The sequence below is a fragment of the Vulpes vulpes genome, chromosome 13 (assembly GCF_048418805.1).
Source record: "Vulpes vulpes isolate BD-2025 chromosome 13, VulVul3, whole genome shotgun sequence".
NCBI classification, from domain to species: Eukaryota; Metazoa; Chordata; class Mammalia; order Carnivora; family Canidae; genus Vulpes; species Vulpes vulpes.
Window position 1 is genome coordinate 117,817,122 of NC_132792.1, and position 27,294 is coordinate 117,844,415.

The following is a 27,294-nucleotide window of genomic DNA, read 5'->3' on the forward strand; positions in this document are numbered from 1 at the left end:
CCTGTCTTGGTGCTCACAGGCAGTGCTTCCCCCCCTGCCCTCCTCCCCCTGCCCCACCTGCCAGCCATCCTTCCCCCCAATCCTCCTCCCCACTTCCCTCCTCCAGCAGCTCCAGCTGAGCTCCTGGGGGGCAGGGGGTGCCCAGGGCCCCTCAGAACCCATCAGCCTCCTCCGGACTTTGTTCAGTAGAAGAAAAGGCACAGAACTTCCTCCCTGTGGCTCCTGAGAACAGTGTGGTCTCAGAATACCCCACCCTCATTATTTAAAGAGGAATAGCTGATTTTCTTGTTTCTCTCTCTCCTTTTGGGGTTTTAAAAGAAAGAGGAGAAAAACAGGTCCGACAGAGCGGCAGGGCTGACTGGCACTGAGCTCCGACACCCTCACACCCTGGCTCCATCACACATTCTCCCCCAAACGTGCGGTACAAATAACGGCCACAAAACCAATGCTCTCTGCTGATTCTGCAGCTCTAGCCAGGCTGCAGTGTCTCTACAGAGGTGACTCGAATTTCTTTTCATTTTATGTTTCTTTACCTTCTATTTTTCAAAGCAGATCTTTGGCCCATGGCCTAGCCAGTGCCCCTCCCTGAAAGCCCAGTAAGGGCCGCACGAGGCAGTCTCCCAGCCTCCCAATCAGCCCGCCGGGGCCACACACCCAGGGCCACGCCATGCCACGAGGAAGGGGTGTCGGCAAGCACCCTGGACCACTATAAACAGGGTGATGATGCACCGAGGACAAGCATGCACTGCTGAATCGCCCCTCTGCAGTTACACACATTTGACTCACATGTGGGCTATCCGCAAATGTTGTAAACAGGGTCACCAGCACCTGGTATGGGAGCACAACCTGGCCTCCACACTCTCAGGGCCTCTCTTGCCCTCCCTGGGCCAGGACACTCCAGGTGACAGTGTGACCTCAGGACACTCAGACTCTCCCACCTCCTGCAACCCTGTCCTCCAGGTCCTCATTCAGGGACAGTCCACATGGGGTCAGTCCCTTTCATTCCCCGTGGAAGAAAGCAGAGAATTCCAGAAAGCAGATGCTCTGGCATGAGCCAGTGGCTGACATTACAACCACTGACACGGGTACCCTGATGTATCTCCTCCCAAACATCAGGTCGTCCCGACAGCCACCCACCTACCCCAGAGGGCTCCCAGGTCTGGCAGGAGGTGCAGCCCAGTCTCCTAACCAAGCCCACCTGCTGCTCTGCCCCTCTGCACACAAGGTCCTCATGACCAGGGAGGGCAAGGGCATGGACAGCTGAGACTCCATCACTCAGGCTGGAGGATGAGGGTGGACTCCCTGACCCCTGTGAGGTCAGCAAAGACACACAACAAGTTACCCTAAGAGACCCCATTTTCTTTGAACAGGAAATGACCAGGATCTGCTGGGCATGCTGAAGGGCCTGCCATTTGCAAGGCAGCCTCCCGTGAGCTGTTCTGTTCAAGAAAGAGCATCTGGGGTGAGGGAAGAAGCACCGTCCCTCCAACTCCCACCCATGGCCAGGGCGAGCCCAGCAACAAGGCCAGGCAGGGCTAGTGGGACGAGCAGAGGGGTGGAGGGTCCCCTTGCAGGAGAAGCTGGTGAGGCGAGTTGGTGTGGACAGTAGGGGCAGAGGGACCTGAGACTCAGTCAGAGAATGAGCCTGGGGTACTGTGAGGCTGAGCACAAACCAGGTAAAAGAGAGCTGCCCTGTTCCAGTAATTTCCAGACTGACACCAGAGGTCCCTGAGAAATAGGCCCACAGGGAGTCAGAGAAACTGAGCCACCGTGAGGTGGCAGGCTGGGCCTGGGGAGTCTGCAGGCCGGGGAGGAGGGAGACCGGCCCCAGCTTCCCCTTGACCCAGTGAATGAGTGCAGCAGGCAGCTCAAGGCAACAAAGTGGGTATACCTCCAAGCAGCTTTGGAGAGACATGGAAGGCCAAGGAGGACTCCCCAAAGATGCTCTCCCTGTTCGGGTCAGGGGCAGCCCTGTACCAGTGGGTGCCCGCAAGGGCCACCTGTGGCCCTTCTCTGCAAGGAGCCTCATGGCCTGGGCTCTCCTGGCATCCAGGCCCAGGTTCAGCCCAGCTGCCTCCCCTGCCACCCCCTGGGGCTTGTGAGGAGGGAACCAAGAGCCACTCTTCCTGGCTTCTCGCCAACTTCTTACCTCCTCGCACTGACTGCCTCATGCATGAACTCTAAACAGGCTCAGGGCATGTTCTGTTCCTTCTCAGGGGAACCAGGCCCACACATCCAGTTCCTCCCTGGCAACAGATATCAGCCAAAGATGCCAACGGGAGTCCGCAGCCCCGTGGAAGAAAGCAGAGAATTCCAGAAAGCAGATGCTCTGGCATGAGCCAGTGGCCTTCCATTGCTTGCGGAGAAAGCATGCCCCCGTCCCAAGGGCCTCTGTGTGGGACACACCATCATCAACGCAGAGCTACCCAATCCACCAGAGCCACCTCCATGCAGGTCGCAAAGCCAACCCGACACACAGAGTTCAGCAGAAGACTGTGCTGCCAGCCCAGGGCCCGGTAGACGATCCTCCGTCCTCACTGAAACCCTCTCACCACGGTAGAGCCTGATGTACTCTCCCAGAAAATGGGACCGAGATTAGAGACCATTTCCAGGCAGAAGACCCACCCTTGTCAGAACTTCTCCCCAAGAGGATGCAATTTCTCCCGCAGGCAACAAGTGTTAGTCCCAACCTGTGAGGGCCCAGCTGGTGGAGGAGCCAGAGCTGGAGGAAGACGTCTCTCCTCTCATCACCACTATTAATAACAATGACAATGGGCCCATGTTGGAGCCTTACACTTATCAGATTTGCTCGCCCCACTGACAGCTGGGGAGACAGGCTCACAGAAGTTACCCGGCTTGTCCACGATCACAGCTCTTGAAGCAGCAGAGCTGGGATTCAAACTCCACTCTGATTTTTTTAAATGATCCCGTTTGTGTGGGAGCGGAGAGGGAGAGCTGCCTTACCCCTTCTGAGTCCTGAGGGCCTGACATAGGAGAAACCCCAAAAGTGCCAGTCCCTGAGGGACTCAATGCACAGGTAGGCTGACGGAAAGGCTGGGGGGAGGTCACAGCGAGCCCTGCTGATCACAAACCATGCCATCTCAGGGGCAAGCAGAACCTTCCTGATCATGACCCCTCAGGCTACCATGGAGCTCAGCAACCTAGACACTCGGACACCCAGCCCTGAGGACCACGTCATTCTTCCTTTACACTGCAGTCTGCTTTCCCTGGCTCCAGGTCAGGTCCCCTCCCGGAATACTCCATAGGAATAGCACCTGCTCCAGACCCTTCCCTGCCAGCAACAACCCTCCCCTGGCATCATGACCAAGGTACACTGACCCACCCCATGCTGGGGCCCATCCCCAGAAGAAGCCATTCCCTCAAGAGCTCTGACCATGGAGCCACTGGGGTGCTGGCCCCCCCTTCCCCTTGCCCCCTAGCGCTTGCGCCTTTCTCAGTCTCCCTGGCTGTGAGCTCCTGGTCCCCATGGGTGGCCGGAGGGTGCCAGGGCTATGCTGAGGGTGCCAGCCCCTCCATGCCCCCCGCCCAAGCGCCAGCAGGAGAGGCAGCCCAAGGGAGCAGCAGCAGGCTCAGAGGCTGGCTTCAGGGATGACTAAGTGAGCTGCTATTCCCGGGGAAACCCCGCTCACTTCTGCTCTCTGAGGGGCTCAAATCCTGGCACTATTCAGATGCAAGAGGCTTCCAGGGGCTATCCTCTGCTGGGGCAGCCTCCTCTGAGCAGCCGGGCCCTTGGGGGACCCTATCCGCTCAGAAGGAAGTCTTGGTGCTGACCACTCAGGTGGCCTGACAGGTCTACCCGTGCCCTGCTGGAGAGAGAGGCTAGTAATGAGGGAAATCCGATCAGCACCTCCTAGGTCTTTGCGGCTGGATTTCGACAAGGAATGTGGCAGTCCCACAGCAGCTGTGCCCAGCCTGAAACAAGCTCTATTTGAAACCTCCAACAGCTGAACCCCTCCCAGCCACCCCCTGCCCAAAATGACAAATAAGAAAAATCCAAGGGACAAGCCAGCACGCACACACACACTCCCATACACCCTCCCCCAACAACACACTGGGGGTGAGGGGTAGAGTAGGAAGAAATCCACCTGCCCGATGAATGCCCAGGTCCCCTAGCCCTCCAGCCCGCAGTGCAAGGGCCCCCAGCAGGCAGAGTGCTGGCAGAAACCCACCTGCCTCCATGCCCACGCCCCTGGAGGCTGTGGTTTCCAAGCCCAGGCTGAGGCTAAGCCAAGCTGCCAGCCTCGGCCGGTGTGCACATACTCCACCTTATATCCTGAGAGGCGGGCACGGGGCGTGGGCTCCCAGCCACCAGCCACTGGGAGCCCTGTCATCCCACCCATCCAAAGGAGAGGTGCTCCCCGGGGCTAAGGCCAAGGCAGTGCCCACCTGCTCTGCCAGGGACACCTGTAGCCGGTTTCAGCAGGGGCTGTTTACAGGCAGCAGCTCTATCCTGAGTGCTCTTTCCTGGGGGAAAGGATGGTGGGCTCCCTCTGCCCGTGTTTTCTCCTGTGCCCCCAAGGGACTTGGGTCACTGGTGCTTTTCTATTTTGCCCAAAGTCTGTCAGGGATGAGGAGGAAAACAGAAACTTGAGAAGAGAAGGAGAAGCCAGAGACAGAAGGGATAGGCAGAGAGTCCCCACCCCCCACCCAGACATTTATTTCTCTCCTATCCTCGGGAAAATGGAGTGCAGTAGAGGAGGAAGGCGCAGGAACTGGCAGGCACATCAAGGCAGAGTGTAATTAATTGGTGCGTTAAGCCGCTGGGCTCCGCTTTGGTACGAGTGAGCCAGGAGAAAAACGATTTCTCAGAAGGGAATCTTTCATCCTCCCTAACACAGAGTCTGCAACAGACACAGTGAACAGGGATGCCCCCCTCCCCCCAAAGAAAGCAAGGAATGAATTCTCCCCGGATTCAGAAAGAAAACCATGGGAAGTTAGAGTGTTCCATATAATTGAGCAAATGCCTCTCCCACCACCGCCTCTCCCCTCCATCAATCTCTCTCTCTCTCTCTCTCTCTCTCTCTCTGTTGCTACCTACATATTCCTTTTGTTCAAGGTATAAAGAGAAACCACAGCCCCTACCTTTGAGTACAAACCCCAAGAGAGCTCGGTCTCTATCACCATAACAACAATTCCAAACATCCCAAAAATCAGAGCATAGTCACTGAGCCGCTTCCTCTTTTCAAACAGGGCCCTCCTGTGCCCCAGCTTATAACCAATGTTTTGGTTTTTCCGCTTGTTGGCTTTGGGGAAGGTGGTGCTGCTGGCGGTGGTGCCGGCGTGCTGGTGGTTGTGGGTGGCGTTGGGGTGGTGGAGCAGGGTCTGGTGGGCATGGTTGTCCTCCCGGGAGGAGATGATGATTTCTGGGGGGTTGCTAGGGCTGACGAGCTGGAGGGCTTGGCCTTCGGGCTCGGCCTCAATGAGGTTCCTCCGGGAGGCACTGAGCCGGCTCAGAGGCTTCATGACCCCACCACTGTACTTGCAGGAGCTCATGGCGATCTCCGTGAAGGGGTTGCTGTCCCGACGGTGCACCAGGGGGCTGGCCTGCCGGTGCCGGCTGCCTCCACCAGGCCCACTTGTGGCTGTGGAGCTTGGAGAGTGGCCAAGCAAGTGGTCATTGAGATTGAGCTGGCTGCCCTGCCTGGAGGAAGGGTGGAGGACGGCAGTGGAGTTGGCCGAAGGGGGGCCCCTGAGCGTCGTGGGAGAGGAGTGCAGCAGGCCGGGCTGGACAGGCTGGCTCTGGAGTTGGGCAAGCAGAGACAAGGGATGCGGTGGTGGTGGCGGCTGCTGCTGGAGCTGCGCAGGCTGAGGCGGCACCAGGGGTCCCGGGGACTGCTGGGGGGCCGCGGCTGGCTGCTGCTGCTGCTGCTCGTCCCCGGAGGATGGACAGGGACACTTGGGGTCTTCATCCAGGTCCCCCACCCCCGAGTCATGGAAGTGCCCAGAAGTGTCCATCTTGGGGCCTGGCTGGATTCCCTGCAGCACAACTCCCCACCCCAAAGCCACCCTCGCTCCAGAGATGTGCTCAGAGGGAACCAGGCTTCCAAGCCCCCACCGCGTGTCTTGGCCCCAGTCTTCTTCTTGGTTTCGGTTGCCTGGGGCTGCCCGGGGTCCAGACGCCGCCACTCAAGGATGCATTGCACTGGGCAGGAGGAGCCCGGAGCCAGAAGCAGCTGAGGAGGAACTCCGTCTCAGGAGGTGGCCCTCTGGGAGCGCGCAGGGCCGGGCTCAGCCTCACTCCTCGCGGGCTCAACAGCTTTGCTCCCCTCCTGCGGCCAGCGCTCCGCTGCAAGCCCAGCCCACTCCGAGGCCGCGGCCCTCATTGGCCCGGCCCAGGTGTCCACCGCCTCCTGGCCCCGCCCCAGAGGCGGGGCCTGCCGCCCGCCCCTCCTGCCCCCCCACCCCCAACCCGGGCCGCGCAGCGAGGGCTGGGAGCTGTAGTTTCCGCGGCCCACCCGGGCCGCCCTCCCCCCGGCGACAGGTGCTGCAGGAGCCCTTGAGTCTTGGCGACCCGGCCGTGCGCGCCCGCGGGGCGCTGGGAGGGGGAGCGCGGCCTCCGGGGGGGACGCACCCCGATGCGCGGGCGGCACGCGGGAAGACCAGCCGGGTCGGCCCCAGATGGACCTGTAAACGCGGGGAGGTGGGCCTCGTGTTCCCAGCTCACGGATGATGCCCTGACACGTGGAGCGCCTGCGTCAGGGTCAGCGTGCGACCCCAGGTGCGTGAGCTCACCTACTGAGCGCCGCGGTGCCGGTGCAGGGCGCTCTTTGTCATTTCCAGCCGGCACTTCAACCCTGTGCACATGATGTCATGGTTCTCCTTTTACGGATGAAAACTGAAGGAAAAAAAAATCACACAAGCAGCGATAAGTCACTCGGCAGATGTGACCCAGCTGGTCATTGAGGAGCGCTGACCCACGGCTCGGTACCTCTCCCGGGATGCCTTTCCACCGTGGCGCTGGGCTCCAGGAATATTCTCAAGAGATGGTGGGAAAGAACCCGAGAGCAACGCGTGGAAGCAGAACTGGCCTTCGTGTGACGTGGACCATGGCTCCAGCCGGGCATCACGGACTCAGAAGACAGCCTGGCAGGAAGGCAGAAGACCCTCGGGGTCACTCCCCCGGGATCTGCCCCCTGGGGCTCTGAGAGTCAGAGCTGGGGGCAGCTGCTGGCTTCCTGGGTTCAGAGCCATCAAGTATTTATTAAGCTTCCACCGTGTGCAAAGAGAGTTCCAAAGAGACAGGACCAGCGACCAGCACTGCATGCATTTCTACTTCTAACCACAGCAGACTTTTTTTAAAAAGATTTATTTATTCATGAGAGACACACAGAGAGGCAGAGACATAGGCAGAGAGAGAAACAGGCTCCCTGCGGGGAGACGGATGCGGGACTCAATCCATGGCAGACGCTCAACCACTGAGACACCCAGGCGTCCCTAACCCCAGCAGATTTAGGAGTCAATGAGGAAGGGGTCATTATGGGATTCCCCAGGCACACCTGGGGTTTTAAGAGGGAGGAATGCTGTCTCCTGTCCACCTGCTTCCCTAAGTAGGAAGGGAAAAGAGCAGGAGAGCCATGCACACATGCACAGTGGGTTTTAGAGCAGCTCTCTTGAATGGTGAGCATTAAGTGGGCAGAGCTCCCAAAAATGGTCCCTATGTATGCCAGTCTCACCTCTCCAATCCCTTATTGGCCCTGCTAAGAGCTAAATATTACTTGTAATCTAAGCTACAACCCCAAAAACCTGAATAATTACAATTACACAGAATAACCCTGATTGTTGTTATTATTGCCAGCTCCCTGATCATCCTCCTGCACCCTCACTGCCCCTACAAATCATAGTGCCAGGGTCAGACACAAACTTGCAGGCCCTTCAGAGCCCACCCACCCTGCAGCATGCCCTGCCTGCTTGCCGCTTCCCCTCTGTCTTCCTGTTTTCCCACACACACATCCCAAACAGAGCACCTGTTTTGTTTAAGGCTCCAGAGTACATACTTGGGCTTAATGATTTCCTAATAAGTTATCATTACTATGTTGTTAGTGACAGCACGTGCCATTAGTACTGGTCCTCGGTGCCAGATACAGCATCTGGGCTGTGAAAAAATCAGGTTTCAGGAACAGACTCCAGTCCTGGGCATTTCTGTGCCCACGCCACCACCGTGACATGCCTTCTTCTTCAGCTGACCTTTCTGGGCCAGCCTCCTGCCTCTGGCTCTCCTGGCTGTGCCATCTGGATCCACACAGGAACTGTTAGAGTGGTCCTGCTGTCACAGTAGGAGGGGATGAGAAATAGCCTGGGGGCAGGGGGAAAATCAAACAGTGCTACAACCGAAGATCACCCACAGACTCACCTGGAAATGGGCTGGAGCTGGACAGCTAAGATACTGAAGCAGCTCACACCCCCCATGCAGCCTCCCTGTTTGGAGTGGGGAGAGCAGAGCCTGAGCTTTGTGGCAGACAGCCCAGGTTGGAGTCCTTTTGCCACACAGTGACCACGTGACCTCGGGCAGGGTAACTACCTTCTGATCTTCAGCGTCCCACTCTATAAGACGAGAGTTCCTGTCTTACAGGGTTTGGAGGAGGGGTTGATGCAGGTCAGTGTTGAGTGGGCCATCCCCCCAGACCACACGGGCAACTGCTCTGCCTCAGGGCCTGACCACAGCAGCTCTTCCATCCTGGCCTGCAGTTCTCTTCCTACCACTGCTGCATGTCCAAACCCTCCCTGTCGGGAAACCCCAGCATATCCCCTTGCCCCCACCTATAACCATGTCTCCAAAACAACCCTGGAGTTGGAGCCATCAACCATTTTACAAATGAGGAAACCGAGGCATTAGGCAGGTTTTGAAACTTGCCTACAGTTACTAACCAGTAACTAGTGGCATAGCTAGAATCAAACCCAGATCTGTACAACCCTAAAACCCCAGCACTTCCCATCCGTCCTGAAATCTATATCAATGGGATTCAGTCTTATTGGTATTTATTAAGCTAAACTTTACCATATGACTCACATAATCAGCCGTCAGATGCTTATGGTTTCACTATAAAGGCAAGCTACACTTGCATGGGGTGATAAAGAACCACAACGGAGATCCAAAGCATGGTCTGGACAATAGAGTTCATTGAAGGCAGAAGGTGATTGACAGAAGTTTCATGGAGGTGGTGGGTCTTAAGCCACACCTTGAAGGATGGGCTCTTCCTCCAAACAAGTGAGGCCTCCTTAGTGTAGCGGCTCACCTCAGAGACATCGTGGGCTCAGTCCCAGACCACTGCAATAAAGCAAGGACCACAATAAGGAAGTCAAATAAGTTTTTTGGTTTCCCAGTACACTATACTGTAGTCTATTAAATGTGCAATTGCATTATGTCCCAAAAACCCCAATATATATAGATATAGATTATATATAGATAGAGATATAGATATAGATATATAGATATATAGATATATCTTAACTAAGAAATATTTTATGATGGGGCACCTGGCTGGCTCAGAGGAGCATGTGACTCTTGATCTCGGGGTTGTAAGTTCAAGCCCCACGTTGGGTGTAGAAATTACTTAAAATCTTTTAAAAAATACTTTATTGCTAAAAAATGCATCCTTTGAGCTTTCAGCAAGTCATACTCACTGATCACAGATCACCATAACAAATATTATAAAGTTTGAAATATTGCAAAAATTACCAAAATATGACACAGAGACACAGAGTAACCAAATGCTATGGGAAAAAAATGATACCAATAGACTTGCTCGATGCAGGCTTGCTACAAACCTTCCGTTTATTTAAATTAAAAAAAAAACTGTATCTGCAAGGTACAATAAAGCAATGAGCAGTAAATCCAGGTGCACCTGTATAAAGATGAAAGCAAGCGTGTGTGGCGGGGCTTCTAGCTCAGGAAGTACAAGGAATGTGAGGATGTGCCCATCAAACCCAGAAAGGAAGACATGGCCTTTGGCCACAAGTGGCACCTCAGGCACGCTGCCACTCACCCCACGTCCTCTCCACTCACCCCTCACCACCTCCCTCCTTAAAGCCTAATAACACCATCTTCTAGCTCCTCCAACAAGCCATGCTTCCTTCTGCCTGGTATGCCCTTCCCTACATCTTCATCTAACACATTTATTTTTGTCCTTCAAGAGATGACTCATGGGTCCTGCTTCTAGGAAGCCTTCCCTGAGCTCCCCAAATCCAGATCAGGGACCCTTCCTCCATATTTTCATGCCCTGTGCTCACCTCTATCCCTGTCTTTACCAAGAATTTTGGCTATCTCTTTGTGTGTCCTTTCCCCCTTGGTTATGACTTTCTCAAGGACAGGAATGATGTCTTCTCCAGCACTGGATCTGCAGCTCTTGCCCCTGGGTCTTGCACATAATAGATGCTTAATAGATATTCATTTAACTAAACTGAGATAGAAACCCAGGAGAGGTCATTTGGAGGCAAATAAAAGGAAGTTGTTGCCCACAACAAATAATGAGCACAGTTTCCCCATCAGTAAAATGAATGAATGAAATAGAAGAGATAATACTTAAAATCACTAACTTTAAATCCCATAGTCTGTGAAAATTGTTACTCCCAATAGGTTTATATGGCTGTCTTTCCGCTAAACTGTGAACTCAATGAGCACAGAAAAGGGGTCTAATTTTTTTCTGTCTCACCAGAACTAAGCAAGGTGCCTGACCATGGATATGCTCATTAAAGGTTTATTGGATGAGTGGATAAATGGATGGATGGATGGATGGATGAATGGATGGATGATGGATGGGTGATAGATGGGTGGATGGGTGGATAAGTGGGTAGATGGATAGATAGATGGGTAAATGATGGACAGGTGGATGGGTGGATAGGTGGGTGGATGAATGAATGATATATGGGTAAATGGGTAGATAGGTGGGTTTGTGGATGGATGGATAAGTAGATGGATGAGTAGATAGGTGGATGGATGGATGGATGATAGATGGGTAGGTGGGTGGATAAATGGGTAGGTGGATAAATAAACAGATGGGTAGATGATGGACAGGTAAATGAGTGGATAGGTGGGTGGATGAATGGATGGATAAATGCATGGATGGCTAGATGGATAGAATTTAGATACAGTGATAGGTAATAGTGGGTTTTTAGAAAAGCCTGTGGTACTTAAGGGATAAGAGTCAGATGCCCAACCAACTGAGCCTCCCATTCATGCTTTAATAATAAAACCCGTGTGTTATGGGCAGTGTTTGCACAGCACTTTCACATAAAATACTCCATCTCCACCTCCCAGCAGCCCTGGGAGGCAGACCAGGAAAGTTCTACGACTTCATCCTTTACACCCTCACCCCTGTAAATTAAAGTTTAGAAAGATTTAAGTGACTCATTTTGGTCACTAGTTAGTTGTGGATTTGAACCCAGATCCCACGGACCCTAGACTCCTGCTGTTTCCCACCCATGCTGCCAGGAACGCCATTTCTACTAGAATTTAAGGAGCCACTCAAAGCCTTCCCAACATCCCCATCCCCCTGCCCCTTCCCCCAGTGTGACATCATTGCTATCTTCTGAATCCCCTTAGCACTTTTCCTTGGATCTTTTTGGGGACGCATTTCACCTCTTGTCTTGTATGAGAGTTGTCTGTGTTTTAATTCACACCCTAGGCCCCTCAGTGACAGAAAGCTTGTGGTAAGATTTATAAAGCTCGCACGCACACAATGCCACCCCTCACACCCTTGCAGGCTGAAGCAGGGGTCTGCAGGTGCAAGCACTCAGGGTGCTTCGGCCAGGACATGTGGCTTGCCCCTTACCTGATACTCCCTGCAAGAGGCACCGACCAGCAAGGAAAAATCTCCTGTCACCTCTCCCTGAGCCAGGACAGAACAGGTGAGGCAGGGTTCCCCTCCCTCCCCACTCTCACCTCACCCCCACCTTCCCACTCTCACTGTCTTCTCCAGCATCATGCTCTGCTGGAGAAAACCTGAACCCTTGCCTGGGCCTGACCATAGTGGGGATACATGGCCTGATGACCTGCGTCCTGGCGCATCTATGGGGGCCTACCCTGTGTGTGTGTGTGTGTGTGTGTGTGTGTGTGTGTGTGTGTGTGTGTTTCAACAAGCCAGTGGGGTCAGGTTAGCATCCCCCTTCTACTTACAGGTGAGCAAACTGAGCAAGGCTTCTGAGAAGGTAGCTGGCTTGTTCCATTCTCAGAGGAGGCCAATGCCCCCCAGCCCACTCACAGGTCACCCCATCCATGCAGTCACCGCCACTGAGCCACTTCCCCTTCCAGAGAAAGTCTGTCTCCTGCTCCGCTTCTGGTCCATGTTCTCTGTGAAACTCCCTTGGATAAAAGCGTGGGGAAGGTTTCATAGCCCCGTGGATACCTCTTTGGAGAGGCTAACAAGCCTGGCTTCCACCCGGCTGTGGGCTGAGGAGCCGCCGGGCATGACCTCGGGCCAGGAGCTTGACCCCCTCTGGTTCCTTCCCAGGAACACGAGCAAGCATGGCACTCTGTGCCCATGGGCCCGGCGTCCACGCCTCCCTCCACAATGGTTTGTGAAAACCGAGATACACTTTTAAATGCTTCTCCTGCCCCCTCCTCTGCAGCTTTGGAGTGAAAACTTGCTGTTCTGGCCAGATGAGTCCATCTAGCCTCGTTCATGTACTTGAGGGGTCAAGGGTCAAGTGACAGGCACTGATACCAAGTGTGGAAAGGAAGCACAGGGCGTAGGTACAGGGTGTCAATGCTCTGTCACCACCATGTTCAGCCAGGCTCACCATGAGCTGGTAGAGGTGTGCATGCTTTGCAAACTAGGAAGTGCCGCCCATGTGAACTGTGGGCCTGGGCAAGGACCGTACTAGGCTCTGGAGGCTGAGAGCTGGCCCACCTAGGTCTCTGTCCAGCCAGCGCACAGCATCGGAGCCTCCTCGCTGGGGTCTGAGCAGGTGTGAAGGCTGGTATGCTCCAGATTACACTGTAGAGACAGCGGGGCACGTCCACTCCCAGACCCCTCTGCAGTGCAGGCGTTGGCACCTTCCCACCCACCAGAGACTCAGCTTCGTAGGGCAGGATTTTTGTCGATTGTGTTTGCTGCTGAATCCCCTATGCCTGGAACAGTGCCTGGTGCAGAGCATGTTCCTGGCCCTAGTCCCAAAGGCTCAGAGAAAAAAATTACCTCTAGCAGTTTCACAAGCCCAGAGCAGGCACCTGAGCTGCCCAAGGGAGGGCCCAGAACCCAGGCGCCCCTCTGCCTCTGGCAGGGAGGGAGGCAGTGAGCCCCGGCAGCACTGGCTGACACACCCTCCTGAGTGAGGTAAGGCATGATTGACAGCGCCCGGGGCCTAGCTGGCAGCTTGGGCCTGAACCCTCTGAGCCAGCGCTAGGGCCCCAGACTCCCGTTGGCGCGGGGGGGGGGGGGGGGGGGGGGGGGGGGCGGTGGGCAGCTAAAGCAGTACAGCCCTGGGGGCTCCCCGCCCAGCTCTGGCTCTGAGGCCCCAGCTGGCAGACGCTTGCCCACCTGGTGCAGCAACCTTTGCTGGTTTGTGAGGAGTGTGGTGCCCTCTGCTGGCAGCAGGTGCTCACCGCCCTGCAGCCAGCACTGGGAGGAGGCCGGGGCACCCCAAGCATCACCTGCCCACCCTACCTGCTGCCTCCTCTGCCAAGGCCCTGGGACTCGCTGGTGCCAGGATTGACCCTGGTGAACATTTTCAAGGTGGTTCCTATTGGCAGGTTCCTTGAGTTTTTCCAGCATTTGGGGAAGAAGAAATCCCCCCTGTCACCATCCCAGGGGAGGCAGAATGAAGCCTCCACGTGAGGAAGTGGAGGGGTCACAGAGATGCCTCCAGGCTGTCCCTCCCAGCAGGAGAAGTCCTCCCCAGGATGAGAAGCAGTCCCTCCAAGGGCCTCTCCTCTCTCAGTTGCCAGAGGACATCAGGCACGCACCCTACCCACTGCTCCACACCAGCTCCCCGTGAGCCTCCCAAGCCCAGGCCCAGCAGCAACAGCCAGCCGCTTGGACATGAATAATGCAAAAGGGCAGGCATCTGGCTCCCCTCCCTCCCCTGCCCCCCTGTCTCCAGTGGAGTAGAAGCCAGAGGGTTGCTATGGACACTGTCCTTAACCCTCTCTGCTGGAGTCAGGGCGCCTGGCTGCCAGGCCTGCAGGCAGCGGGAGGCCTCATGGGCAGCTCAGGCCCCAGCAGCAGGAGAAGCAGAATCAGATGGGCTGAGGAGAAGGAGGAGTGACAAGATGGAAATCGCTGGAAATTGGAAGCAACAACCCCAACCTGTGCAGAGATATGGACAAAACCAATGTTGATTTAGCCAGAATTAGCAAAGCTATTGTGTCCTAACAGGCTCCCCATCAAATCAGACATCAATCGCTTGGCCAGGGCTGTTCAGGCAGGGGTATGGAGTAGAGTCTGCAGGGAAGCCCTGGACAGCCCTTTGCCCCACAAGAAAGCCAATGTGGGTCCAGGTGTTCATCCTGGCCTCTCTGCTGCCCTGTGGAAGCTCCCAGCCCCTGCTGCATCCCCCCAGGGGACCCACCAGCACCCCCAGTGTGAGGACACAGCAGGCACCCCCCATTCAGCTCCAACCACTGGCCAGAAATCTAACACCTCTAATGCCATCTCTGCCCTGTGGGCCAGAGTGTAATACCTTCAGGAATGTCCCATAGAGAGATCTGGACACTGTCACTGCTGTTCTCATCTTGTCTGTCCACAGGGCCCAAGCTCCTTCCCACCACCAAGCCGTCCACCATGAAGTCACCACACCGTCGCCTCCACACATGTCCCACAGCTGCTGCCTACGCGCCACAACCACAGCACTCCAGGTGGAGCAGCCTTCCCCTGGGCAGGGCATGGCTGGCCTCACCCTCCAGAGCCCTGGCAACCACAACGAGCCTCTAAAGAGAGGGCCCAATGTCATCGAACACAAGCCCGGTGGCCGGAGTGAACTTGCAGATGCCCTTGTCTCACTCAGCTGCAGCCATAAGGACAGTTAGCTTTGCTTTGCCCCGACTGCCACCATAAGACCCCCGTTCCCGCACGTGTCAACCCCAGAGGAAGGACGTAAATGGACCAGGGAGCCCATCTCTGTCCCGAGAGCCCTTGACACACACACAAAGATAAGGATGCACACACACACTCCAGCACATGTCTGTGGACACGTGCACACACACATGCACAGGTAAGTGGGATAGATTTTGCCAAATCCCCACATTTATTTCTCCTGTGTTTTTATTTCTGCCATTAGATACAGGGAAGCAAAACAGAAGTTTTGCTTGTTTGTTTCTTCTCCAGACTGTGTAAGGGCTATTCCAGGGCTCACCTTGGAAAGAGGGGCTGCAAAGACCACGACGAGCGTGCACAGGGCAGCTGTGAGGCTCACACACTAGACTAACTCACTCCAGCACTTTATAACAAGCACAGCTCTAGCCCACACTCAGAAAACCCGCAATTACTGCTCATCCTGGACCGTGAGGCCACTCCAGGACAGTGCCTATGGCCAATGTTGGGCCCCAGAGCGCAGAGCCTGCCATGCTGGACAGGAGGACCCCAGCCACCCCGGTCTGCTGTTTGCGCAGAGCTGCAGCCAAGCCCCTGGCACACGGCCAAATTCAGCAAGGGGTGCTCTGGCCGGGAGAGCGCCCACCAGTGCAGCCCCAGGGCAGGTGGGAGGAGGCTGGGACCTCAGTGAAGGTGAGGCCAAGGGGCCTTCTAGGCCTGGTCCTGCCCTCCACCCAGGGCACCCTCTCTTCCCACTCACCAGCCCAGGAGACCCTGGAGAGTCAAGGGAAGAGAGGACATTTTTACTCTGAATTTCCAGGCTGCCTGTCACTGGATACGGAGAAAGGAACACTTCCTCCACTGCCCTGGTACCAGACCCAGACCATACAGCTCAGAATCAGAGCTGCAGCCATTCACCCAGCATCATGCCACCACTTCACGGGGATCCTGAGGGCTCTGGGTGGCATGTTCCGGAGTCCCCATTTTATGAAGAGAAACTGGGGCACATGGAGGCCTGTGGCCTTGCCCGAGATTCAACAGCTGAGCCTCAGACTCCGAAGGCCTGGGCCCCTCATGTTGGCCAAGTGTGAAAGTTGAGCTCCAGGATGGGAGTGCAACAAGGCCATCTATCCCAGAAAGACTATGTGCCAACACTCTGCCATTATTGTACCTGAGGGGATGTCCCACAAGGAAAGCTTGCCTCCTCTGCTTGCTTCTGAAGTTGCATCCAGAGCAAATTTACATGAAGTCACTCAACTTCCCCTGTGGCCGTCAGGGAGACTCCTGGGGAGTCCTTGAGGGCTCATCCTCCGGTGGCTTTGGACCTCCTTCTGGCATCCACTTCCAGTAGAGACACTTCTGAACCGGTCAGGAGGCAAGACGGGAAGGAAGGGAGATAGGATGAGCCCCTGCCCAGCAACCCCGAGACCGGAGGCTTCCAAACCTGCACTCTGACCCCGTCAGTGGGGCCCTTCTGCATTTCCTGACCAAGGCTCCCAACACTGCCAGCTCCTCCATGCCCAGCAAAGAATGTTTAGGGGGCCAAGTGCACTCAGTCCCCCAATCTTGGCTGATGGAACTTCCATTGTAGAGGACACATTCACGAGAGATCTGCAGAGACCTGACCCCCCAGGGTTTGGACTGCGGGAGATTGAGGTGTGCATTGTTGGCGCCAAGGCAGCCATTCCCCAGAAGAGACCTCCAGAGACAAGCAAGCAGCCAGTCTTGCTATGGAAGCCTGGCTCAGCTCTACCTGGAAAGCTGTGGTCTCCTCGAGGCAGTGGACAGCAGGTAGTAGGTCCTCAACACACATTCGCTTCTCTCTCTCCTGCTTTCCATCCCTCTTCTGGGAAGGGGTTTAGCAGGGGAGCATGGGGAAGTGAGGGGGCCTCCGTTGCCCAGTTCAGTGCAGAAGCTCTGACCTCAATGAGCACCATCAAGTTTGGTTAAGACGTGGCTGAGGAGAGGGGGTGGGGCAGGCCCGCTGCTGGTTTGCATGGAGTCTGTGTCATGAGGGGAGGCCCTGTGGGCACCGGGAGGCAACTTGTGCCCCTAGGGTCTGGGGGTCCTGCCAGGGGAGGCCACACCTTCCCCTCTTCCACCCCCTAAAGGGGCTTGCAGAAAGCCAAGTCAGACTATCCCAGGGGTATAGGACCCAGCTCCGCGGGGAGGGGGCTGCATTTGCCCTCTGCTCCTCCTCCACCGACCCAGCCTTGGCCATTTCAGAGCAGCTCCGCTGGGTGAAGAGAGAAGAGAGATGTGAATCCCTGTGGCAGTTTGTCAGCCACACCAGCAAAGTGATGGTGGGGGGGCGGCGGAAGCCAGTGACTCAAAGCATGTGAAGCGTGTTGGGGATCATCTGCTGTTGCCAACCGTCAAGGCCCTCGTCACCATGGAGAACTGGGAGTCGGGTGTATCTGCCTCCCCCTCAGCGCTGGTGCTGGCATACAGGCATGATTGGTGCTCGGAGCCATGGTGGGTAAGGGACTCAATCTCCACAGTGTTCAAATGTCATTGCACGCTCTCCGCACCTGGCCCCTCTAGGTCCCTTTAAAAACAGCTGAAAGAGAAACATATTGTGGGGGTGGGGAGCAGACCATTGTTGAGCATCTGTCTGGCTCTTGCTACTCATTTTGAGCCAAGGGAGCGTCAGCTCAGAGGGGCTGACTTGTCACACCATGGGACAGCAAGGCTGGCGCTCCATAGTGGAGCCTCCCAATTCCAAGGCTCACTTCCCCTCCTCACCCCTGCTTCTAGGAACTCATACTCCCCTGAACCATGGTGGGCCACCTGGGACCTCTCTGTCTCCATGGGCTGAGATGCTCTCAGTCGCCGCTGGTAAAGAAAACCCAACTTGAAAGAGTTTAAAAACAAGGACATTTATTTTCCCACAATAAGAACTTGGCAGGTAAGACCGTTCTGGGGGCAGTGTCACCATGCACATAGGTTGTTTCTTTCTGCCCCACTGTCCTCAGCATGTTGGCCACTCCCTCGTGATCACAAAATGGCTGGCAGCGCTTCCAGGCATCCCATCACCACCCTTCAACATCCAGAACCAATAAAGAGACACACCCCTGTCTTGGATTTCAATAGTGAGGAAAACTTTCCCAGAAAACTGTCCTCCCCTTCTCAATGGTCAAAAACGGGTTACATGCTCAGAGCTAGGCTGATCCCTGGCCAAGGGGGAGTGGGATGGCCGTGTTGGCTACATGGGGGCCCATCTTCCTCCAGAGCAGATGTTGACGGGACAAGTGTTAACAAAGAGCATTCAAGGAAGAAGTGAGCCCAGCACCGCGTCCCCCAGACCAGCCAGCAGCCCAGCTGCACCACAAGGATTGTACCTCCAGGACAACTCCCTAGTGTAGACCGCAAGAACTGTGCCAGCTCAGGGTCCTCAGGACTCAGGAAGGGTGACACGCTGGCTCACATTGAGATGAGAATGGCTGGCCTTATTGTGAGCTTGCTTATCTAGAAGACACACACGTCCAATGTCATTAGATTTGCGGAAGAGATGATCCTATACAAGCAGGACAGCGAAGCCCATCCTGAAACCCTGCGGGCCACGCAGGTGACGGGAGCAGCTGCATGGTGTGAGGTCTCTAATTTCCTGTGGGAGCCCTGACAGTGATCTGTCTGGAGATGTTTCTGCTCAAGCAGGGGGACAGGAGGCCCAACGAAAGAGCCTTTATATTTTCACACCATGAATCCTGACTCCTCAGACAGATGTTTATTGAGGGAAGCAGACAGGTTCAGGCCCCTCCCCCACCAAGGCTGCCCTCCCCACAGGTCACGTTCAGACTCCCTTCCCGGAGAAAGCTGAAGGGGTGACCCAGAGACAGGGAGACAAGGAAAAGAACTGTGGGGAGCCAAGGGGACAGAGCAGGAGGAGGCAAGGAGGCCGAGGGCCCCACAATGGGTACAGGCAAAGATGGCCAGGGGAAGGGGACCCCCAAGGGGGAGGGCAGGAGAAGGGGAATCCCGAGGGGGGGCAGGGGAAGGGGAACCCTGAGGGGGAGGGCAGGGGAAGGAGATGGCAGAGGGGAGAGGCAATGAGAAAAAGGAGAAAGCACAGCAGAGCTTGGCTAACCACGTGGCCACCACCTTCTCAGGGACCCATTATCACTACTGTTCACTGTGGGAACTTGCAGCAAGGACAGAAATCCAGGGGGTCATACTGTTTTTTTCCAGGCCAGCAGGATCCAGATGTTTCCAGTTACTGGACCAGGCAGTCCTGAGGAGACAAGGAGATCTCAGAGGTGAGGGGAGAAGCAGCAGGGGCTCCTGAGGTTGCAGTGACCTGTGCACTCAGACCTTTGACCCTTTTCCTGTGCTTCAAGGCTGGCATGGGGACAACAGTCCCATCCTCCCCCACAGCACCAGTAGCGTCTCCAAAAGTAACTCCCAACATGGTATCAGCTCTGTTTCCCTCTATAAGCTGCCAAGAGAATTCTTACTCATCCCTCAAGGCCCTGTTCAAATGAGCCTCTGCTGTGAGGCCTTCCCTGATCCCCACAGCCCCAAACTGGGTCAGCTGCTTCCTCTGCCAAGTGCCTCCTACTCTTTGTAGCAACACCCACCAAGGCATTTCTCTCTGGTATTGTTTGTTCTTTTAATTTAGTGTATTATTGGTTTCAGAGGTAGAGGTCGGGATTCATCTGTCTACACAATACCCAGTGCTCATCCCATCACGTGCCCTCCTTCATGCCCGTTCCCCAGTGACCCTGTCCCCCATCCCCCTTCCCCTCCTGCAACCCTCAGTTTGTTTCCTATGATTAAGAGTCTCTTGGGGTTTGTCTTCCTCTCTGATTTCATCTTTTTTTTTCCCTCTCTTCCCCTATGATCCCGTTTTGCTTCTTAAATTCCACATATGAGTGAAATCCTATAACTGTCTTTCTCTGATGAACTTATTTCACTCAGAATAATACCCTCTAGTTCCATCCATGTCAGTGCAAATGGTAGGTATTCTTTCTGATGGCTGAGGGATATTCCATTGTGTATATATACCACATCTTCTTTATCCACTCATCCATTGATGGACATCTGGGCTCTTTCCATAGTTGGGCTGTTGTGGACATTGCTGCTATAAACATTGTGGTGTAGGTGCCCCTTTGGATCACTACATTTGTATCTTTGAGGTAAATACCTAGTAGTGCAATTGCTGAGTCGTAGGGTACCCCTATTTTCAACTTTCTGAGGAACATTCGTATTGCTTTCCAGAGCGGCTGCACCAGCTTACATTCCCAACAACAGTGTACAAGGTTCCCCTTTCTCCACATCTTCGCTGACATCTGTCATTTCCTGACTTGTTACTGTCAGCCGTTCTGCCCAGCATGAGGGGGTATCTCATCATGCTTTTGATCTGTATTTTCCCACTGCCAAGCCTCACGTGGCATTGTAATCACATGTGTGTGCCCCGGCATGCAGGACACCAGGAACAGATAGGAACTCCATGCACATTTGTGAATTAATAAACAAGTTGATAAGTAAGTCTGATTTCCTGACTAGATTGTGAACTTCTCAACTCATATGGAGTTCAACTGAATCCCAGAGCATTGGAGCCAGAGAGCACTCAATGCCAACCAGCCCACATCCCGCTTAGCTTCTTAAGCGTGTGTCATCCTACAGGCCGGACAAGCTCTGCTTACATCCCAGAAAATACTTTCCTAATCTATGCCAGTTTGCAAACATAAGAGGGTTTCCATGTTTTATTTGCTTTTCTGAATTTTCATAGTAATGCTTGCTGGTGTGGAAAAATGTGGAAACAATAGAAAACAATAAAGGAGCAGAAAAATCATGTATAGTACATCTACCTAAATTAAGTATTGCTAACACGCAGCATAATTCAGTCTTTGCGTGGTGCTTTCCCCACACAACTGTTGACCACAGTTTACAAACATGAGTGTGCTCCTGAGGTGAGGTGTTTTGCTCACTTCGTTAAAGGAAACCTCACAGATACATTGTCTCTTCTCATTACCACATCAACATAATCAATAGCAATTGATAACACATCAACAATACTTCCACCTGTTTGGCGTTCTTATTGGGGAGCGCCAAGCTGCCCTTCACAGGTGTACACTGCACTCAGCCACCCACCACCCTCCGGCCCTGGCCAGCTTCTGGCCATTCTGCGTGTTAGAGCTCTGAGCCTCCATCAGGTGTGTGTGGCTGGAGAGGAAACTCCCACCAGCAGCACCACCCACAGACCTCCGACCTCCACCAGCTCAGGTGGAAGGGAAGATCCTGTGCTCTGGACCCACCACCTGAAGGCAGCAACGCTGGTGTCCTGATGCACATGAAGTGAGCTCAAGGGGCAGGACCAGCCGGTCTCCTGGCCATGACCTACCTGGAGCCCTCCATGGAGCCCAGCACCTGGTGGGGGAATGAATGAATGAATGAGTGGGGCCCAGCCAAGAGGTGGGTGAGCTGAGCCTTCTGCGGGTTGTACCGCTCGAATGAAAACACAAACCTGGGCCTCCACAGGTTGTGTGTCAGTGGTGGGATGGTGTTCCAAGCCCGTGAGCCAGAGCATTGCCAGCAGCCAGGCCACAGCCCCAGCTCAGCAACAAAGACTGAGAAACAGCAAGGCCCCCACATCCCACCCACCTCACACCCACTCTCATCTGGGCAACCAGCTGGGCAGGTGGCCTGCCAGGCGAGAAAGAGCATCGAGGGCCTTCCCATGGTCACCTGAGGAGAGCTCCACAAGCCCAAAAGCACCTATCCAGCTGTTCACTCCCCCCTGCTGCACCCACGCATGTGCCTCCATGAGGGGTCACTTCTGTGTCCCCCAGAGGTTCTCAACCTGCTCCCCACACCCCTCCAGGGCCCAGCATCCCCTTCGGGCAGAGTCCCAGCACCTGCATCTCCTGGTCTTGGTGACCCAGCCTCGTGACAGCCTGCAACATCCCCCTCCCTGTCTCCCTACGCCTCGGGTCCAAGTCACATCCCTCACCCCATGGGCCCCATGGCCACCCCTCTGGCAGCAGAGAAATCTTTAGAAAATGCAAATCTGGTCATGTTGCTCCTCCGCTTCCTATCCAACCTGACCCAACCCAACTGGACCTTTAAGGCTTCCCAAAGCTCTCAGGATAAAAGCCAAAGTCCTCCTTGGGGCACCTGTACCCCCGGGGGCACCCTCCCCACCCCAGCTGCCACACTGGCTCCTCTGGTGGCTCAAAGAGCCTGACGGCCTCACCAACCCTACCGCCCTCTTGACCTGGCCACCAAGTCCCCATGAAACCATCACCCTCAGGAAAGCCATGCCAGCTATGGCAGGGCCTCTGATGTCCACTCCACTGATACCCCACCTGCCCCCACCCCGGCTCGCTGTCTGTAGTAATCAGAGTGTGTGCTGAGCCCAGGAGCCCTCCAGCCCACCCCTGAACAGGAGCTCCCGAGCGCGGGCCCCTAGTACCCTGGAGCCTGGAGCACAGAGGAGCCACAGGACAGTAAGTGACAAACAGAACGGAGCTGGGGGCTGTGCCCAGCCTAGGAAGCAGATGGTGGGGGGGGCCTTTCCAGGGGCAGAGAGCGTGAGCAGCAGCACCCTGGGAGCCAGCGGGGGCAAAAGACACGAGAGTCCCATTTAAAGCAAGCTTCTGGCCCCGGTCATGCTGGAGACAGGCTCACGTGAGGGTGAGGACACTCCTCAAGACAGGGACCCAGGGATGAGGAGAAGGCAGGTGCAAGGGCCTCGTGGCTGGGAGGGTTGGTCAGAGCGGGAGCACAGGACATCACAAGAGCTTCACTTGGTGCTGCCCACACAGTCTGGCAGCCATGTGTCCAGTGTGTTGGGCCTGGGGTGTCGGGGGACACCCTCAGGGCTACGCCAGCAGGGCTATAGCTCCCTTCGGAAGATGCTCATATGCCCTGAGCATAAGAGGCTCATGCTGAGCACAGAGGCCCAGCAGAGGGGCAAGTGGGTGCCAGGCAGACCCCAGACAGGTTCCCAGATGCCGTGCATGGGCTGGAAGGGCAGTGTGGATAGAAGGCAGTGTGGATGGAGGGCAGAGTGGGCAGAGGACAGTGTGGACAGAGGACAGTGTGGACGGAGGACAGTGTGGATGGAGGGCAGTGTGGACGGAGGGCAGAGTGGACAGAGGACAGTGTGGAGAGAGGGCAGTGTGGATGGAGGGCAGTGTAGACAGAGGGCAGCATGGACAGAGGGAGGCCACTGGATGCTGCAGCAGCCGTTGCAGGGGCAGGGGCTGCACTCAGCCAGTGAGGAGGGAACGAGGGAAATCTGAGAGGCATCTGAAGGTAGGAATGACAGGGCTGGGTGACCAGGTGGCCACAGTTACGAGATCCAGGGTCTCCCCTGAATCCTGCCTTGAGTGGCTCAGTGAAGGTCCCCAGACCAGGAACACAGGAGAAACATGGGAAAGGCCTGATTGCACAGCACTTGTCCAGTGTGTTGGGCCTGGGGTGTCCGGGGACACCCTCAGGGCTATGCCAGCAGGGCTATAGCTCCCTTCGGAAGATGCTCATCTGCCCCAAGCATAAGAGGCTCACGCTGAGCACAGAGGCCCAGGAGAGGGGCATGTGGGTGCCGCGCAGACCCCAGACAGGTTCCCGGATGCCCTGCATGGGCCGGAAGGGTGTGAGCCCGGGAGAAGCAGGGATGAGGCCAGACAGCTGGGTGGAGGGCAGGTCACTGGTGGCTGTGGAGCTGTTCTAGGGACTTGGGATCCTGTCAGGAGTCACTGGGTAGCCACTGGGGGGGTTGGCCAAAGCATTGACACGGTCAGACATCTGAGCACCGGAAGGGAGAAGCAGGCTCCCCGCTGAGCACCGGGAAACAGACCCCAACAGCCACCACTCCTACTTTCTTATAACAGAATCCAACCTTTTCTCAGGAGCTTCCAGTGTGGCCAGATGTCTCGGGAAAGGACAGCCACACCTCCAGGGCAGGGGGTGAGCCACAACTGGTGGAATGCCACCACGGTGACGCTGTTCCCCTTCACAGGGACGTGAAGCCAAGGGAGTGAGAAGGGAATAAGCATGAAGCAAAGAAAAAGTCAGAAAGGATAGAGAAGCAGGTAAGGCTGTGTCTTACAGGACACCGTCAGCCCAGGTGACCGTGACAGGTCTGTCCACTCAGCAGCACAACACACACTGTTCACACCTGACACGTTCACTCACACAGTCTTCATCCAGAGCCACAGAATAAATCTCAAAGAATCTTAAAGAATTTAAGTTACATAAAAGTATTCCCTGGGGGCACCTAAGTGGCTCAGTCCATTAGGCGTCTGCCTTCAACTGAGGTCATGATCCTAGGATCCTGGGATCAAGTTCCATGTAGGGCCCTCTGCTCAGCGGGGAGCCTGCTTCTCCCTCTGCCCCTCCCCCTGCTTATGCGCACACACGCGCTCTCTCTCAAATAAAAAATAAAATCTTTTTTTTAAAGTATTCTCTGATGATGACAAAACTCAATCAGAAATCAGTAGCAGAAAGATCACAAAAGCCTCCAACATTTGCAAACTAATGACTCACTTCCTAAGGATCCAAGGGTCAGAAATCAAATGAGACAACAGAAAGTATTTTGAATGAAAAAAAACACAATAAATTGTAATTTGCACAGAAACTGCACTCAGAACTGATCACACCAAATACTAGTGACGGAGGAACACGGGGCTAGCTGAGGACAAAGCACAAGCCTGGGACAGCACATTGACAAGTCCTTGAAACAGGCAAAGGGACATTCCTCTACAGACTCCACTGCCTCGATGTTCATACTTTGCTAAGGGCAAAAGCAATCTTAGCCCGACCCCCAGGAGGCTGGAAGTCTACCTTAACATACAAAAATTCCTATAAATAGGGATCCCTGGGTGGTGCGGCGGTTTGGCGCCTGCCTTTGGCCCAGGGCGCGATCCTGGAGACCCGGGATCGAATCCCACATCGGGCTCCCGGTGCATGGAGCCTGTTTCTCCCTCTGACTGTGTCTCTGCCTCTCTCTGTGTGTGTGACTATCATAAATAAATAAAAATTTAAAAAAATTTTTTTTAAATCCTATAAATAAATAAATAAATAAATAAATAAATAAATAAAATTCCTTCAGAAATTTCCTTTATCTCCACCCCCCAAGATATATGTTGGCAGTCATCCGCCAAACACATGGCCCACCCATATCCATCTGAAGGGTCTCATGACTCAGCGTTTAGTAGACGGTAATAAGTGACCTTTCCCCAACCACAGCTAGCCCCTCAAGGTCCTGGAAACCTTGCTTCCAAAATTCCTCAGAGAGTACACTATCGCCAAACCCCTCCAACTCCCGGGTATATAATCAGCCACACTTCACAGGCCCGGGGCAGCAGCTCTTACTGCCCATGGGTCCCATCCCAGGCCTTTAATAAAACCACATTTTGCACCAAAGACGTCTCAAGATTTCTTTCCTGGTCGTCAGCTCCGGACCTCACCCCACCAAACTTCACCTATATTCCAAAACGTCATCACCAGTATCACAGGAGAATGAAGGTCTCCAAGCAACAACTTCAGCTTTTATGCTAAGAAATTAGATGGGGGAAGGGGGAAATAACCCTAAGTAAATGAAAACAAGGAGTATCAGGTACAAAACTCTGAAACAGAAAGCATAAAAGCATTAGGAAAAACTCCATGCAACCAAAAGCTGGATCTTTGAGAAATTTTTTTTTTAATTTTTTTTTTGATGACTCTCTAGCTAGACCAACTAGAAAAAAAGAGAAAAGACAAAAATTTGTTGATCTCAGGTTTGAAAAGGTAACATCCCTATGGATGCTCAGATACCAAGAGGACCTTGAGGAAATGCTGCAAACAACTCTGCCAACCAGCTTGACAACTACCTTAGTTTGAAAGGCACAAACTACCAAAGTTCACGTGGGAGGAAATAAATAGCATGAATAATCCTACATCTAGCAAAGAAGTTGGATTTCTAGTCTAAAGTCTTCCCACAAGGAAAGCCCAGCCCCAGGCAAATTCAGCAGCCAATCCTTCCCAGCATTTAAAAGTGTCCTACAGACACTTCCAAAAAATTGAGGAGGAGGGGATATTGCCTGTTCACTGTGTGAGGCTGGAATTACCATGACACCAAAACTCGACAGAGACATTATGAGAAAAGAAAATGCAGATCAGGGCAGCCTGGGTGGCTCAGTGGTTTAGCGCTGCCTTTGGCCCAGGGTGTGATCCTGGAGACCCGGGATTGAGTCCCACATCAGGCTCCCTGCATGGAGCCTGCTTCTCCCTCTGCCTGTGTCTCTGCCTCTCTCTGTGTCTCTCATGAATAAATAAATAAATAAAATCTTTTAAAAAAATGCAGATCAAAATTCCTCATAAACATAGCCACAAGAGTGGATGGAACAGGAAGGTATTATGCTGAGTGAAATGAGTCAATCAGAGGACAAACATTATATGGTCTCATTCATTTGGGGAATATAAAAATTAATGAAAGGGAATAAAGGGAAAGGAGAGAAATGAATGAAAATATCAGTGAGGGTTACAAAACATGAGAGACACCTAACTCTGGGAAATGAACGAGGGGTAGTGGAAAGGGAGGTGGGCAGGGGGTTGGGGTGACTGGGTGATGAGCACTGAGGAGAGTACTTGCTGGGATGAGCACTGGGTGTTATGCTATATGTTGGCAAATTGAACTCCAAGAAAAAAAATTTTTTTAATTAAATAAAAATAAAAAATAAAAAAATAAACATAGCCACAAGCCTAAATCAAAATATAGCAAATTAAATCCAACAATATATAAAAATGATAACAACACATGATCAAGTGGTATTTAGCCAAGGAAAGCAAGGTTTTTTCAAGATTTGATAATCAATCAATATATAACTCACCTAATTAACAAACTAAAACAGAAAAAAATAATAAGATATTATAGTTGTGGAAGACATATTTGTTTGAAAAAATTCAACACAGGGATCCCTGGGTGGCGCAGCGGTTTGGCGCCTGCCTTTGGCCCAGGGCGTGATCCTGGAGACCCGGGATCGAATCCCACATCGGGCTCCCGGTGCATGGAGCCTGCTTCTCCCTCTGCCTGTGTCTCTGCCTCTCTCTCTCTCTGTGTGTGTGACTATCATAAATAAATAAAAAATTAAAAAAAAAAAAAGAAAGAAAAAATTCAACACAAATTCCTGGTTAACAAAAACCTTCAGAAAACTAGGAATGGAGCAAACCATCTCAACCTGGTAAAGGACGTCTACAAAAAGCCTCCAGCTCACAGCATACTCAACACTTGACGTAAGAGCTTCGCCCTCAGGTGGAGAATGATCCACGTCCACTCTCACAACCAGCCAGGTCAACGTGAGGCTCCAGCCAGTGCAGCAAG

General features: G+C 54.0%; 2 protein-coding genes across 16 annotated transcripts in view; both read right to left on the reverse strand.

The window, feature by feature from the left end:
• KCNN3 (potassium calcium-activated channel subfamily N member 3) overlaps window positions 1-27,294 on the reverse strand; it is a 166,491-nt gene that overhangs the window by 119,768 nt on the left and 19,429 nt on the right. For 2 of the 3 annotated variants that reach the window (XM_025997170.2, XM_025997169.2), the window contains exon 1: window positions 5,104-6,312. The exons of the other annotated variant lie outside the window; for it this stretch is intronic. In XM_025997170.2, the coding sequence (XP_025852955.1) occupies window positions 5,104-5,976 (873 nt within the window). In that variant the 5' untranslated portion in view covers window positions 5,977-6,312. Of the gene's footprint in view, window positions 1-5,103; window positions 6,313-27,294 lie in introns of those variants that run through there. 3 annotated transcript variants of the gene reach the window in all.
• PMVK (phosphomevalonate kinase) overlaps window positions 9,117-27,294 on the reverse strand; it is a 36,993-nt gene continuing 18,815 nt past the window's right edge. For 6 of the 13 annotated variants that reach the window (XR_011996261.1, XR_011996262.1, XR_011996264.1 and 3 more), the window contains one exon: window positions 17,846-19,218. Coding sequence is in view for 2 of the 13 variants with exons in the window: in XM_072732471.1 (XP_072588572.1) it covers window positions 19,201-19,218 (18 nt within the window). In the remaining 11 variants the exon portion in view is untranslated. Of the gene's footprint in view, window positions 9,287-17,845; window positions 19,219-20,664; window positions 21,357-27,294 lie in introns of those variants that run through there. The other 7 variants (XM_072732469.1, XM_072732473.1, XR_011996263.1 and 4 more) reach the window with 5 other exon arrangements.